The 16,525-nt window shown below is 54.5% G+C and overlaps 1 protein-coding gene across 1 annotated transcript; it reads left to right on the top strand.

Moving 5' to 3' along the window:
- The first annotated feature begins 6 nt into the window (after window positions 1-6).
- On the top strand, window positions 7-13,249 carry AK4 (adenylate kinase 4). The gene is made up of 5 exons (XM_010561526.1): window positions 7-204; window positions 6,679-6,798; window positions 9,216-9,388; window positions 9,735-9,853; window positions 11,153-13,249. The coding sequence occupies exons 1-5, from the start codon at window positions 66-68 to the stop codon at window positions 11,265-11,267; spliced, it is 666 nt and encodes a 221-aa protein (XP_010559828.1). The 5' UTR covers window positions 7-65; the 3' UTR covers window positions 11,268-13,249.
- Window positions 13,250-16,525: the final 3,276 nt, after the last annotated feature.

Genomic DNA, 16,525 nt, shown 5'->3' with positions numbered 1-16,525 from the left:
GCCGGTTTGACGCCTTGTCCTGCCCCCCCCCCGTAGGGAGCCGGGTCGGGCTTCGATAGCCGGTGATGGCGTCCAAGCTGTTGCGGGCGGTGGTGCTGGGACCCCCCGGTTCGGGTAAAGGGACGATGTGCGAAAAGATCGCCCGGAGTTTCGGGCTCCAGCACCTCTCCAGCGGCCAATTCCTACGGGAGAGCCTCGGTGGCGGTGAGTGTCCGCGGGGCTGGGGGGGGGACGACCGGGGGTCTCCAGCGCCGGGCATCTTCCATAGGGATGAGATAGCGACGGGATGGGATGGGGGAATCCCCCCCCCCCTGCCACGGGTACACCGCGGGTTGTTTTCTTTCCGTGGAGGTTGGCACGGCTCATTCATCGCCTTCTCCATCCGGCCAGAGCTCCCGGAGGTGCCCCCGTTAATAAAAGTGGGGTCCGATGCCGCGGGGAGCCGTGGGCGCGTAATAGTTTCATCCCTACGCCGGGTTGGGTACGGCTCCGGAGAAGCCGGTACGAATAACCCACCCGTTCGTGCGCCGATGGTTAACGGCGGCGTCCGGGAACGCAGGTCACACGTTATTAATAACTTCATCCCGCCTCAGGTGGCCGTACAGGAATGGGGTAAAAACTGCAAAGCGGTGGACGGCAGATGGTTGAAACGCCGGTGCACGCTGTGCCTGCGCGATACCCACGGGGCAAGGGATGGAGTGGGAACGTGCGTTGGTCCAGCGGGGAAACCCCGCTGGGGAAATCACTGCGGGTCTCTGCTCCTGCCCGTCCCGTGTTTGACGTCCAGGTCCAAAGCCCTTGGGAGAACTGATGGTCTTTGCTGTGTTCGCGTCCCAGGCAGGGCTGTCGGCTGGTGAGATGCTCCCCGGCCCCGGCGAGGCTCGGGAGCGGGCGTGCTGCACCCCGGCTCGCGCTCCGGTTCCTCTGCAGCTGCCGTTAGGCAATCCCAGCGTATTTCTTTTTCCAACAGTTCCTTCTCTGCACTGCTAATGTGTGAAAGACCGACCCGGAGGGGAAGCTGACTCACCGGGCAGAGGAACGATAAAACGGCATCAGTAGAAAACAAGCCCAGAGAACCCAGAACTGTTTTCCCTTTTTAGAAGGGTAACATAACAAGGGAGAAAAAAAAGGGAGGGTAAAGTTTTGGAGAGCTGTGTGCTCCAGCAAGGGTGTTGCACGCAGCCCTGCGCTGGTCGCTCATTTAAAAATATCCAGATTTCCTTTTATAAATAAAAGGACAATAATATTTCCTTTGGAGGGAGACTCAAAATTAGGAAAAACCCCATGACTGCTTTGGCTGAAGGACAAAAGGCCTGGGTGAAAAGCAAGCAGAGGTGCAGCGTGCAGGAGCAAGGCAGTGCGGCGAGATTGCGTGCCCACCCAGGAACTTGCACAATCAAGCTCTAAATGAGTGTCTTTCCCGAACTTTATATTTCATTTCATACTCTTGCTGTAGAGCTTCTCTGGGGACACTGGAGAAGGAAGAAGGGGCTGTGAACAGAGTTAGCAGAAGGTGTTTCCCAAAGCGCATTGCGTAAATTCAGTTTCCCGAAGGAAACAACGCTGAGAAACGCAGGTAAAATTTCTCAGAAGTAAATCGGCCTTAGTTTGGTACGGCTGGCATGGCGTTCAGATCCCACCTTGGACTCAGCCTCTGGTTACAGCTCTCAGTAAGCTGCAGCTATTTGCTATTTTTTTTTTTTCTGTTTGCTTTGGACAAGCTGTTACATGACTGCTGTGGTGTGCCAGCTCTGGGGGAAACTAGGTGGAAGTAGATTCTCCTCCCGAGTTTATCATCTGCGCCACTGGCTTTGCATTTTAGGGGAGCTGGGGCCCTTCGATACAAACGGAATCATTACAGAACCATCATCCCAAAGGGACCCGCTGGTCCGGTGTTTTTAGAGTAATCTCAGTCTGAGGGCAGCAGGCAGGCGTCGATGCACGGGGGATTCTCCTGCTTGCTGTTGCAAGACACGAAGCAGCCATGGCTGTGGGGTTTGGGCTCGGGCGGCACGGAGGACTCCAGCCACCGGAGGAAGCCCGAGCCGTCCGGCACGGAGAGCGTGCCCGGCTCGCCACTGGTGTCGGCACTCTCGGGGAACCAGGATTTCACTTTGCAGCCGAACGAAGCGGCTGAATGCATGGCTGCCGCGCTTGAAGTTTTGCTACAGCAACCCTGCGAGTACATCCGCTACCACACGTTTGTCTGTTAATTAGCGTCTTGCTTAGTGAGTGGCTGCTCTGCTGTAGCAAAGGGCCTTTTTAAGATCTTGGATGACTTAGAAACTCTGGTTTTGGTGCTAGGCAGGGGTGCTGGAGGGTGATGAGCGATTTCCTTGTCCAGTACTTGCCCCGGTAACCCAGGTGGTCTTGGCAGCTCTGGTGTTGGCAGCGTCCCAGGGTCTTAGCAGGACTCGGCAGTTAATTTGCAATACAACTTAATTTCTTTTCCAAGTGGCTTTGGCTGAGGGTCTGCATCACCTGAGAGACATGTGGATCTTACGTCTGTCCCACCGCTCCCTTTAATGTGCTTCGTTGGAGGCAGAAGTGGCTCCTGTCCGCTCCTCGTGACAGATTTCATTTGTTAGCGTCAACCAAAGCGAGTGCAACAGAATGCCAAGGGGGTTGTGGGCTGTGCATGGCCGAGCCCCGCGGTCCTTCTCCCCACCAGCCTGTCGAAGCTGAACCCGGGAGATGCAACCCGCCAGCCCTTTGGTTTTCCATAGGGTCGGTGCTATACTTTTAGGCGTGGGAGCAGCAGCAATGCTCTGGCCACGGTGGTTTCCCCCAGCAGACGGACCCCGCCGTCCAGCCAGCCAGTGGGTCATGGCCCAAATTTGGGGCCACACCAGGCTCCAGCTCCCCAAAGTGATGTCCTGCCGGCAGGGGTGGGGTGGGAGCGAGGGCCCTGGATGCAGCATCCATGTCGGGAAAGAGGTCCTGGAGTCCCAAAACCGGGATGACATCTGGCCCCAACCAGCCGGGGTTGTTGCAGCTGGTGCATGGGTGGCTGGGGTCGGTGCCCTATTAACCATCCAGGGTTTCTCCTCTCTGTTAACTCCAGATTGTGTTGCTATAGTCTAAATAAATAAAAAAAGAAATCATGTAAAAGGTCACGCTGCAGGGCAGAAAGTCTGGGGTTATCTGGCAGGGTCTGGAGGCTGCCAAGTGCCGTGTTTGGGAACAGCCTCTCCTCCAGCCTGTCCTGCCTGGTCCTGGGCGGCTGTTTCGTTGCTTGTGGCCTTGGGGGTGGGAGACGTCCCTGGGGGCTGTAACTCAGCATTGCTTTGATAAGGAGGGACGGCTGCGGATCGGGGTCGCGTGGGGGAAGCTGCAGAGAGCCTGAAATCCCATGCGTTAAAGGGTGGATTAAATTCACGGTCGTTAGATTAATGGGATTAAGCCCGTGAGTCAAGAGGCCGTTTTGCACAGAGCTCGGTACTGCCGACCCAGCTCAGGCAGCACGAGTAGTGGCCAAGGAACCCCTTGCTACCTGGAGTAACTGCAGAGCAAAGCACGCAACCCCTCTCTGCACCCGGCCATAGCAATGGGGATTTTAGCGCTTGCAGAGGTGTTGTGCAGCGCAATAGGGGTGAGCCCCAGCTCCGCATGTGGGGGGACTGGGGTCTTCCACCCTGCTTGGGAAGGACTGCCCAAACTTTGGCTGTGCTGGGGGGACTTGCACGGAGCAGGTTGGGCTCCCGGGGCTGATGGCTGGTGTGGCTGGGAAGGGGATAGCAAATGTAAAAATCGGAGATAAAGGCCGCCTTGAAGAAACCCCGTGGGAGCAGGGCTGCGCTGCAGGGATGATGCGCTCCAGAGCATCCCTGGTGTCGGGGGTCCGGGGCACAGGGCAGCTCTGCGGGGTCTTTCCTGCAAAATACATGCCCGTTCCTCCTCGGCGAGAGGAGGGTTGGCGGTGGTCCTTTGGAGGAGGGAGAGGCTGGGGGGGCTCCAGTAGCTGTCTGGAAGTAGTCAGCACCCTGTGCTGGAGCACAGACCCCCGTGGTAGCACATTCCCCCCCCATGCTGGTGCATGCCTCCCTGTGCCAGTGCACGTCCCACATGCCGGTACGTCCCCCCGGCACGCATGGGGGGCACAGAAGAGCAGCATCCCCGGCAGCAAGAGTTGTCCATCGCGGAGTGGCGGAGAGCCATCCGCCCGTATCGGGGGGGGGGGCGTGGGAAAACTGCAGCCTCCGTGATGCCGAGCTGTGGGCCTCCGCTGTATTTCCAGACTTCACGACTGCGGCTCGGTGTATTTTTGGTTTGTAGCACCAGGCCCGGCTCCAGCAGCCCCGCCGAGCAGCAGCCGGTCCCTTGGATGGGCAGCCCTCCTCCTCGGAGCGGCAGCGGGACCTTCGGCTGCAGCTCCAGCCTCCGCGGCCGCCGGGCTCTGCCCTGGGAGCAGCTCAGCCCTGCCAGCAAGTGCGTTCCCTGCAAGCCTGTGGCAATGTGCGGACCGCATGAATAAATATTAAAAAATGTAGGTGGACGGGATAATATTTATGCCCTAGCAGGTCTCCATGCTGGTTGCATAAGACATCATGTATTCTTTCTATCCCCGTGTCCTTTGCTTTCCCAAGCAGGAGAGCTGCCAGAAGCGCTGGTGACGTATGGGCAGCGACAAAAAACTTGTCATCGAAAAAAAAAAAAGGTATTTTCTGCTCGCTGTGCCTGGCAGCCACCGTGGCTCCGAGCAAAGAGCTGCTCAGCGGGGTGAGCTGAAATGACTTTATGGAGCGAAGGGAGGGGGACACGCACCCTGTCCCTTGCGGTGACTCAGCCCCGCAGGCCGGTGAGTCAGCGCCTGCTGCCTGCCCTGTTTCGGAGGCAGGTTTCCAACTGGAGAGCCTGGCTCGCCTGGCAGCCCTGACCTGTCCGACTTTCCTGCCAGGCATCCTCTGCAGATCCTTTCGGGAGCCTGCGAGGTTTTCTGACCGTGCCCCGGTCCCACGCTCCTGGGGGGATCCTTGCAGTTAGCGTCAGGTTCCCCCATTAGATCAGATGAACTCTCTCCAGGAACTGTATATCTCGCAAAAAAACCCTTCTGTAGCTCAGGAATTCAGCCCGCGGCCAGGTGCACGTGCCTGCCCGCTTTGATATCTTGCTGCAGTCCGGAAAACCAGATCCTGCGTCCAAATGCAGGATCCTGTGGCTTTTTTTAGAAAGGACTCGTGCTTTGCGAGGGCTAAAATGTGCTGTCCTCACCAGAAATCTTGCAAAAATTGATGGCAAAATTGTTCGTTTCTGGAGACAGATGCTATTTCAGCTGCCGCAGGAAGAGAGCAGAAGAGGTGTCGATCGGGTCCTGGTCCAAGAGGAAAGAGGCCAGACCTCTTCTGGTGGCAGGATCAGGACTTGTCACACGCGGTGGCAAAGAATATTTGCATTTTCCAAATAGTTCCTTTGTGTCTCTTGAGTGGCTAAAGGAAAATCCCAGGCAAACTGTCATGTAAGAAGCAACTACATTTATTGCATCTCTCCTTGAAGTAACGTCTGCTTTACCCCAGCTGCAATAAAAATATAAGCAGAATAAACCCTTATTACGTTGGCTGCTGGCAGCGGCTGCCTGGGTGACACCAGCCTGCTGCGAACGTGGATCCAGACACGGCGTTACCTGTGCAGAAACCACCGCGGGCTTCTCCTCCAGCACTGCTGGCTCCAGCTGAGTGATGTGGGGGAGAGCCAGGCAGGAGCCCGGTAAGGTATATTTACCTTACAGTTACACCGCAATTACATTCTCAAGGGCTTGATCTTGGAAATAATTTTCTTTTCTGAGCATATCTTAAGTTGAGGCTCTGAAGTCTTAAAGCCCTTGGGATGGGAAGCCGTCTTCTGCTTTCGGCAGTGATTTAACAAACGCTTTGAGGTTTGGGTTTCGCGTGAGCTCGCTGGTGATGCCTGGTTACTGCCGTGTTTCGCACGTGAAATCGTGAATTTGCACTCTTCAGATTGTTTATAAATGATGACACCAGCTTTTCCTGATGATGGTCGTACGTGGAAACTTTGTGCCTGTGAGCCAAATGCTGCCGGATTTGCAAGCATCGCTTAAATGCATCATTTGTCCTCATGGCTTTACTGGAAACTTTTCTGAGGCACCAGAATTTGCAGCTGTGGCTCAGTGCATGTAGGAATAGGCATTATTAACATCCTGTATCTGGCACTGACATTGCTTTAAAGCAGGCAGCGAGATGTTGGCCAGATCTGCGGTCCGGGATGGGATGACCCTCCCACCGTCGGAGGTGTGCGGAGGTTGGCGGCATCCCTTGCAGCTGGTTTGGTGTCTTCGGGACATTTAATATCCGTGCCAGTGTCGCCTGTAAGCACACCGGTGCTGTCTCCAAAACCAAAGGAGCTCTGTGCGTAGTGTCCAGCGTGGCAGGGATGGTGCCGGTGCCTCTCTCTGCCGTCAGCCGGCTGGCAGGGCTCTGAGGGCTTGGCTGATCCTCGCTGTGTTCCTGCTCTCGGGTATTTCAGGCATTTCCATTTCTACCACACCAAAACGACCACGTGGTCCCCAGCTACCAGGAGCAGCAGCTACGAGCAGAGGGATGCTGCTGAAAAGCTCCTGGATGAGCGATTCGGGAGGACAGGCAGGATTTGAGGGGGAGTGATATTTTTTAAGCTGAAAGGTCATGCTTTTTTTTTTTTTTTTTTTTCCCTTCTCTCGAACAGAAGTTGGCGTCTTGGCAAAGCAGTACCTTGAGCGAGGCCTTCTGGTGCCGGACCACGTCATCACACGCGTGATGATGTCAGAGCTGGAGAAGCGGCGAGAGCAGCCCTGGCTGCTCGACGGTGAGTGCGCTGCCAGCATCCCTGCTGGACGGGAAAATCCCAGCCCCCTTTCAAACTATTATTTTGCTGCTAATGGTTTGGCAGCACCAGGAGAGAGAGGAAAACCAGAAGGTGCTTTTGCTGGTGGTGGGAGGAGAGGCAGGAGCTGACCTGCCGGCAGAGACATCTGCCTGCGGGTGTTTCTTCCCTCTGCCCTAAGCAGCAGCACGTGCGTGTCCAGCTGAGCCCTTGGCATGTGTCCGGGAAAGGGAAAAGCAGGGAAAGGAGATGGGTGTTTCGTAAAGCAAAGCCAACGAGCAGAGCAGGGCTGGAGGCGAGCCAAGAAAAACCTCTTACCACCTCCAAACGTGCGCGAAGCAGCTGCTCATCCCGAGCCCGAAAGCTACCTGAGGTGCTCGTGGAGAAGATGCTGAGAGCAAACCAGCAAGGCAAGCGGTGAGCGGAGCAGCGGAGGGTTTGCTCCTGCAGCCCTCGGCGGTGAAGCTGCATGCTGGCAGCCGTGGTGCATCGCTGCCGGTGGTCTGGGAGCTGGCAAGCGCCGATGGCAGCTCCAGAAACTGTTTCGGGGCTTGGTTAGGGGATGGGGCAGGGCTCGGCAGGTCGCACTTACCTGCGGTGTTGGGCACAGGCAAGCGTGACATATGGGGACAAGCGGCCGTGGCTGTTGTAGGGAGGGGAAACCCTCCCTTGCCAATCTGCTGAAGCTCTTTGAAAAAGTCAGTGAATATGTAGGTAAGACAGAGCCAGTTGATTTATCACGGACTCGGGCTTTTGGAGAGCTCTCAGGCTCGTGATAGGGAAATTACAAAATAGTTTACAACTAAAATGGACTGGAGGGCTGGTGGAGCTGGGCTTCTTCCCCCCGCATAGTGGCCCCAGAGGAGGGGTGGCTTGTGCTGGGGCTTGGGGTCCAGCCAAGCTCTTCTCACCCCAGCAGGCACTGGGGATCTGGCAGTGTTGGCACTGGGGGGGTCTGGCAGCACTGCCCCGCTGGGCTCGCAGGGTGGATGTCAGAGACCTCAAGCCCTGTAGGTTCAGGCTGCCTTGAAGATGCCCGTGAATCCTCACTATTAACACTTCATTATTCTTAAAACAATGCCACTTAATTCAACGGGGAACGTGGTGATTAACACATATTCCAGCAACAAGCACTGCGTAAACGAGTACATATTTTGTTGTATTAAAACTCTGGCCTTTCCACACATTGATGGGGGTTTGCATCGACACGCTCAGATCTGGGTTCTTGCAGCTCAGGATTTTGATTTATCACGGTATGATCCCCCTGCAGCCTGGCCCAGGGACCAGCTCCTGTTTCGTCATGGCTTTGCATCCGGAGGTCCCGCCGAGGGTGCCGCAAGGATGAAGCGATTCTGGCCATGGGCTGGTAACGAGGATTTTGGGAGCCGCCTGCTTTGTGTGTTGACCTCCGCTTATACCAAGATGTTTGAGGGACAGGCTGCCCCTGAAGCTAAAATCTGAACGCAGGCAGCAGCGATGCTGGCAACCCTGCGCTGTGACGTTCCTCCTCCTAATTTTGGAGGAATTCATCTGCTTGGGGGTGCGAGCGGTGGCTGCCATCAGAGCCCCGCTCCAGCCGTACTGTGACAAGGAGCGTATTTATTTCAAGTGGTCCGTTTGATGACATAAATAACGGATTGACTTTAATTGGTAAGACAGACTAAATGTATTCTTTCTCATAATGGCTGATTCATTCCCTGTGCCGATGTCCTGACAAGCTCTCGGCTAATAATACTCTTCTTGGGAAAAGTCTGGGAGGTCTCGGAAGGTTTTATGTATGTAAGAAAAAGTTAAAAAAATGAAAAAAGGGCGTTTTCCGCAGAGAAAACTGGAGAGGAGACTGGCTCAGAGTCACCCCTGGTTGCAGTCTGGTGGCAAGAACAGATGCTCCTACCCGCTCGCTGGCTTTTCCGAACAAAAGGCACCACCTGGTACCTTTGGAGGATGGGGATTTCAGAGAGCTGGGTGATGGCTGTACAAACCATTTTATTGCAGTATCTTTGATGTCCTCCATGTGAACCACCAGCGTGTTACTCATCTGTGCATAGCGTTTTTGTTTCCTTCAGGTTTTTCTTTGTAATTCCAGCATTTATGCCTGTTTTGTCATTGCTTGTGCCCTCTTACTTGCCTCCAGCCCTTGTGCAGGGACACCAGACACGACTTTGCAGGAAAAAATGAGCCCGCGGCAACCCGTGTGTTGTATTTCGGGAGCTGGTGCTGTAGGAGCTATTTTTTATTGTAGCCATATGGTGGATGCCTGCCTTTCACACCACTTGTGCTATAGCGAGGAGCCACGGTGGTTTTGCAGCTCCGGGACTGCGGGGCGGATGGTTTTATCTCCATCACTGCTGCTTTCCTCCCTCTCACGACAGCCCCTTTCTGTTGCGACGCCCGCACAGGTTTCCCTCGGACGCTGGGGCAAGCCGAGGCGCTGGACAGGATCTGCGAGCTGGACCTGGTGATCAGCTTGAACATACCCTTTGAGACGCTGAAGGATCGCCTGAGCGCCCGCTGGGTCCACCCAGCCAGCGGAAGGGTGTACAACATGGACTTCAACCCTCCCCATGTCCAGGTCAGAGCCCACAGCATCACGGTGGTGGCCCCTGGGAGCAATTCACCGAAGGAAAAGATCAGAGAAGCCTTTCTCTGCGTGAGCTGAGATCGTAAAAAAAGCATTGGGGAAGAAATCCCAGGTAGCAAGCACTGAGCGCCGGAGGGCTTTGCCCTCGGGAGCCAGCCTGAAGGAGTTGTGCTAAATGTTAATTAGGAAAGCGGGATTTACGTTAAATGCCGCCTGAGGATGCTCGACTGACGTGGAGCAGGACGAGGCGTTTGGCGGTGGTCGCGTGGCGGGGAGCTGCGGCGTGGGCGATGGGGCCGGTGGCTGCATCCCCTTGACGGTGTTTGCCTTCCTGCAGGGCATCGATGACCTGACGGGCGAGCCGCTGGTCCAGCGCGAGGACGACAAACCCGAGGCCGTTGCCGCCAGGCTCAGAAAATACAAAGATGCTGCGAAGCCAGTAATAGAGTTGTACAAGTGAGTTGGACCACGCGAATAAATCACGGCGTGCCCGTAAAAAACAGGCACCAGTGCTCTTTCCACCAGCCAGTCTCATGCACCCATCCGACAGCCCGAGGAGCCCCGGCACGGCCCCCGGTGGATTTTGGGGGGCAGATCACTGTGCTCAGCGGCACAGAGCTCAGCCTTTCATTGCAGCCAAGCCCGGGCCCTTTTTGGAGCGAGGAGGCTGATGTAAAGAAATCCACAGCTCCGGTGTGTCTTGTTGGGCTCCACAAAGGGCTTTGCCGGTGCTGGTGATGGGAGGGATTTTTTGGCTGCGTCAGAAGGCATTTGCAAATCCCTTCTGCTCCCCAGCTCCGCTGCGCGGGGCGTGGGAAGCCTATTTGCTTTGCAGAGGTGCTGCCCATCAGCGCTACAAAACCCAACCAGTTAAGAGTTTTAGCTTTCTTTTGGGTGACTGTCCTGCAGCACAAGACATGGAGAAGTTCGAGATACCTCAGACCCTACCCTGCGCACGCAGAGCCGTCGCTGAGCGAGCCGAGGGTCTGCGGGCGGGTAGGGACGGTGATATTGCAGAGAGCAGCTCCCCTCCTGCATGCACCCGCGAGCTGCTTTCTACCCTGCTTCCAGCAAACCCCTTCTCCCTGCGCTGTGCAGTCACCCTGCAAAAAATCAGTCCAGGGTCCCGAGGCGTTTAGGTAAAGTACGGGGCGACTGGCAAGAGGGCAGGAGAAGGGCGAGACCCCGGGGCTGGCTCGGATGGGTCCGCTGTGAGCAAAGACATCTTTCGGGGCTCGTCCCTTCTGCGCTGCTGGTAGTTCGGGAATCCCATTGGGAATAGATGTGGCAACCCACTGCTGAAAGGGAGTGAGCGCTCGGGAGCGTTTTTAAAAGCAGAAGTGGTCCGTGGGGCCCCAAAAGCGCCTTTGCCAGGGAGGGGGCAGAATTGGGGCTCCGAATTTCCATCTCGTTTAAGCACATGAATAAATCCTGCTGATTTATGTCTGTGCAGTTCTTTAGAGAGCGAGGGGTCTTTAGGGGGACAGGGGCAAGCTGTTCTCCTGGGTAACATCATTATTTGTGATTTTCTGGGTTTGGCTCATCCACTTGCGGATGCTGCTGGACTCCTCCCAGCGAACGCTGCGGACGGGAGCATCCACTGCTCATCCCCTTTATCCCCCTCCTCTCGCTCAAAAAGCCATTGGTGAGCTTCCAGCCCGGCCGGGCTGTCCCTTGCCGACGGCTAACCTGACTGCAAATACCTCTGTCCTCAGGAAAGGCTGGTGCTGACTTCTCCTCCCATCTCTCTTCCAGGAGCAGGGGAATCCTTCATTCTTTCTCGGGGACAGAGACCAACAAGATCTGGCCGTACGTGTACACCCTGCTTTCCAGCAAGATCCCACCCATTCTCTCGGACGAGGAGAACTAAATGGCTTGTGCCAAGGACCAAGAGTTAATTTGATCACGGATTTGGTTTCTCTGCGCGGGGGCTGTGCTCAGATTAGGCGATCGTGTGGTACCTAAAGTCCCTTCCCTGGGTGTACTGGGTGACATCAGTGGATACACAGTTATAGCCAGTATCAGGGCAAAAAGATCTTTGCTTGTAAGGTCAAGTTTGCTAGAATAAGGGGTTTTTTTTCTGTTTTGAGGCTATAAAGTATTCCTGCCTGTGGTCCAAGTACACACACAGACCAGTGATGCAAACCTGGGTAATGAACATACCAGGTTTACACAGCTTGCCACAATGTTCTTGCCACCCCCATACAAACCCCAGTCTCTGAGCCTACAGTTGCTCCACAGTACCGTTTAATGCAGATTACTCTCTAGGCTGGGGTTTTTTTATATTAAATTACATTAAATCAAATTTATTTCTCAGAAAAATAAAGCTCTAAAAAGCCAGACTTAGCCCAGTGGGAATCAGTGAGCAACATGGAAAATGTGTACACTACAAAGCTTAGAAATGTGAAGATCACATTTCCAGTATTAATACACATAAAAGAAGGAAAACATTGGAGGTAAAACACGTACTCGTGCTTCTTCCATAGAGAGCCATGAAACCCCTGTTATAAAAAGCTGCTGTACAGTCTAGTTTTCATGAGATGCTGTGACACTGAGCAGGATCCGTGCTGGGGATGAGTTGCACTCCTTTGTGCTTACCTTGTTTATAGCTTTTAATACTACGAGATACAATCACGTTGTAAGAGTTTCTCCCAAAGATGTATTTTAATGTGTGCTTCAGTTTTGGGGGAGAAATCAAGTCATTCCATCTTCTGTGCTGCCTTTGTCCCTGAGGTCCCCCGGAGACGGGGGCGTCTTCCCTACGTGGTTCCCGCTGCGGCTGCAGCATCCCTGGCAGAAGCAGCTCCCTCCCCACAAAGCCCCGGAGAGATGAGAGCCTTCCCTTCCTCGGGACGCGTGCAGGGGCTGCCGACGGCTGTGCCCGGGCGTTTTCCCGAGATTTAGAGCATCATCTGAGCGTGTCGCTCCTCTTTTCGCGCGCAGGAGCTTTGCGGCCAGGTGGCTTTTCTCAACTGGAAGTACTGTAACCCTCTTTGGTGGCAGGATGCAGTACCTAAGCAATGGGGACGTTCTTTTTGTCTCCTCGAGTTGCCTTATTTTATAGACTATATATTTAAGAAAAAAAGCAAGATGTGTATTTTTAAAGGTTTAAAAAAAAAAAAAGGCGCTGAATTTTAGCGTCGACTTTTGGGAACTCTGCACGAAGCTGCTTGCCTTCGCAGAGCGTGCTGCAGTCTGCCATGGGTGGCTCAGCAGGGAGGCAGAAAAGCTGTCACTCCCCGGCACCCGTTTGATTCATTAGAGCAGCCTGGGCAAGTTTCTGTTGCTGAAATGTCGCTGGTTTTCTTTTTGCTTGGAGAGTGAGGCAGGGGAGGGGGAGCTGACTGGCTTTTTTAGGGATGCACGGGCTCCGCATGCGAAACTTCAGCACATCCCCGGGCGTCTTCAGTCCCTGCTGAGCCACCTGCATCCTCATGCTACCAGGGGAGCCCCTGATGTTTGCTCTCCCCGTCGGAGGCAGCTTTGCCCCAGCACACTCCTGATAACGGAGCCATAAGCCGTCGGGCATCTGCTGAGCGAGATCTCTGCCCACGTGTTGCCGCCTGCTCCGCGGCGGCGGCGGCAGGGGAAGGCTCCGCATCCCGCTCTGGGTGGGAATTTTGCGGGTGGGAGCAGAGCGACCATCGGGTTTCACTGCTGTCCCTGGGGGTCTTTCCATCCCCCCCCCCGGAGCTCCTGGGCTGGGAGGATGCAAATCTTCCACCCTGCAATGAAATCCTATTTAAGAAAGATTTGAGATTTTTCCCATGACCCTCGGATGAAGGTCTGGGCTGTTTTTAAACACAAATCTAGAAATAGCCAAAATGTGTGTGCTGTTTCTTTCTAACAGTGTTGGGCAGGAGGGGAGGAGATGATGAGGGGGGGTGTTTAGGCGATAAAAGCAGCCTGGCCGCGGCGGGCGGCTCTGCCGGGGCCGAGTGCCGGGCAGGGGGGGCTGCTCCTTGTTTTCCCTTGCCTAGCTCTTGTGTCTCATCCTTCTCTGCCGCAAAATGCCTCCTGCAGAGAGGCTTGGCCCCACGCAGTGCCCAGCGCCAGGACAGGGCTCGCAGATGTCTTTGCCCCAGGAGAGCCGCCCGAGCGCTTGTTTTAAAGGCTTTGAGCCCTATAGATGTAGAAATCCCGCAACCGTGCATGCGTCAAGCCCTCGGGATAGATTTTTTTCTACAAGAGTTGTTGTACGGTGCGTATTCATAGACCAAATACCGGCAGGGATGAGGTGCCGGGCGACACGCGTCCCTCGCCTTTCCTCCCCACCGCGCTCCCCTTTGGTACTTTACTGTGAATCTCACGCCTTTTCTAAAGCGACAGCAATTTTGTACCGACCCAAGATACTGTGTGCCGAGAGGAGGGTCTCCCCGCGTGCGGGGCACTGCTGGCACATCACGCTGAGTTTTCTTCCTGGAGTTTCTTCCCGGTGAATCGCTGCAGCTGTGTTACACCTCGAAAGATGTAAATAAAATTTTTCTCCTGCTTATCCTTGTGCTGGCAGCGTCCGTGTGTGAGTTATGCTCGATCTCCCCTGAAAGCCAGGCTCAGTACAAGCCCTTGCCCTGTGCTGAGGCTGTGGGATGTGCCTGCGGGTAGCAGGTCATTTTTGACCTGGGGTTTCTTTGTAGGAGCCGAGGAGGAGGAAGGGAAGAAGAGGAACCAGAGCATCCCTGCTTGAACGCAGGAGAAGATCCCTCAGTTAAGGGGGTCCCCCAGGTTTTGGGCTTGGGTGCAATACTGCTATTTGGGTCCTGTCTTACGGCCAACTCCTTTATTTGGTATAATCCAAAATACCGGTTAAAAAGCCAGTTCTGACAGCGGAGATGAAGCTGGTGGCTCCTGCCCTCCCATCCTTGTTGCACATAAGGCGGTTTTGATTTTCCTATTTATTTAACTTCCCCCAATAAAAGTAGTTGAGAGCATTAGGCACAGCAAGGCTTTAGCTATTGCCTGCGCCCCGTGTCATCCGTCACATGTCTTTTGGTAGAGGAAATTAAAAGCCATAAGCTGAAGTGCCTCTGCCCATCGCTACCGGCTTGCAGATCCAATTGTTTTTTGCTTTTTTCTTTAATACCCAAATAGCACCTCGGGGCCCTCAGTCCCCTGTTTGGAGTAAGCAGAGACTCAGAAATGAATTAGGAGAAATAAAAAAAAAGGGTGATAAGCTATGAAACCACTGCCCGGGAGGTGAGAAAGCAGAGGCAGGGCTGAGGGTGGGCCTCGGCATCCGTGGCCAAAGGAGCCGAACCCGGCGGGAGGGGTGCGGGTGATGCCGGGGTTTTGGGGTTGTGGCAATCCGGAGGCGGAAAAGGGACGTATTGCCCATGTGCAACTCTGAGGGTGCACGGGCAGATAAATACAAGGAGGAGAAAAGAGGTACGTCAGCTAGAAAGTCAACTCGGTCTAAACCCAAAAGTTTGGAGGTCAAAAAGCAGAGGAATATGCAAGGAGGGCCAAAATCAAGCTGAGACCAAAGCCTTGGCTTTCCCTGGGGGATCTGGGGTGGCACAAGGGTCGGTGTCCCCATCCCTACAGCCTGACCTGCAGCGTGCACTGGGTTGCCTCCGGCCGCCCCAACTTGGGGGGGCTTCTCCCCAGCTGCGGGGGACACGGACCCAATCCCGGCACAGCTGGGGGATGCAAACAAAGCGGCCCGTGTGTCCCTGCCTGCGGGGCTGCTAAATATTCCCTTGAATTTCAGAACAACACTGAAAGCATTAAAATCCCCACCTTCCTCTTCTATTTGCGCATATTGTGCAATACCGATCCCTTCGTGTAAGGTTTGCAGTATGTTATTCTTTATTTGCTTTCCGCATGCCACGCTGTGTATTTACAGCCCAGTTATTTTAACTTGTCCTTTGGCGTATCTGACCCGGGGACCTGTGCCTTGAACTCCTCCGTTGTTTCCCCATCAGTCATTACGCTGTTCTCCTTCCCCTGGGCGCTGTGCGGAGAGATTAAAGCTTCTGGGATGCTCCGATACGTTGGGGATGGGGGATACCCAAGGAAGCTAACCGGAATTACCGATGGCTGCTTGGAAGAAATGGCTCTGATAGCTCGTAACCCCGTCACATCAGTAGTTACGTTGGATAAAGATTTGGGGGCAATTAATAGCGTGTTTATAGCATCGGCTAGTGCTAGCCTACCCAGGGAAGTGCCCCAGGTGTGTCTCGAGCAGCACGCCGCCCCGTTCCCGGCTCTGCAAAGCTTTGACACGCTGCATCCCTCCAAAGGATTTAACCTTCTCCAAAAAGCAAAAAAATCAGGGGAAGATAAAAAAAAAGAAAAAAGATTGCTTAGGTTTGCACTTGATGGATCAGACCTGCAGGCTCCAGATCCCACTCCATGCCACATTTTAGAAGATGTGATATGTCTGTCTCCATCCTCATCCTTTCCTGAGTCTCCGTAATCCCAAATATAACCCGGCGCGCCGTTCCCAGGCAGCAGTGCCCCAGCCCGTGGCCGTCGCCCCGTGACCCGGGACTGCCGCCGAATGACGAGCGGAAAGCCGGTGTGCGGGAGCGCAGCCAGGCTCCCCGTCGCTCTGCCGCAGGAGCCGGGAGAGAAGGATGCGAGCATCTGAAAAGCAAGGTAAGGAAAGCTTAGCCGCGAGCGGGGCGCGATGGCAAAAGAGCGAGAGGGTGCACGATCAAACAGGGGATGTTGTTTACGGCGAATTTGTGCTGAGTAATCATTGGGAAGGCACGCTCGGATCCTGCAGCTCGGGGTAAAGCAAAAAAAAAATAAAAAATTCCTGCCGTAAAGCCTCGTTATATAATAGGTTTGAGGGAAGGTATTGCGCCGAAAACTGCTTCTCTCGGCGGGGGAGCACATACTGCTGTCTGATGGCAAGTTAAGGCGCTGAGATTTGGCAGTGTATACCTGGGGATATAGCATTTAATAACCTCCAGCTGCCTCCTGCTCCGGATACCTCAGTAACTCCACGCAGAATGTGAGCATCTCTTCTTGCACCCCAAAATAGGTGTTTGTGCATTTTAGGACTGTGAAAGCCATTTGGGCATATTACCCTCAGTGAAGAGAAATGAAGTGATTTTCAGGCTTGAGATAATAATTGTAGCTTATATCTGAACATAGCTATACTTCCTGCAGGAAGGGTAA

This window comes from Haliaeetus leucocephalus, unplaced genomic scaffold (assembly GCF_000737465.1).
Source record: "Haliaeetus leucocephalus isolate CR32 unplaced genomic scaffold, Haliaeetus_leucocephalus-4.0 Scaffold147, whole genome shotgun sequence".
NCBI lineage: Eukaryota > Metazoa > Chordata > Aves > Accipitriformes > Accipitridae > Haliaeetus > Haliaeetus leucocephalus.
This window is presented reverse-complemented; position numbering and strand designations above follow the sequence as displayed.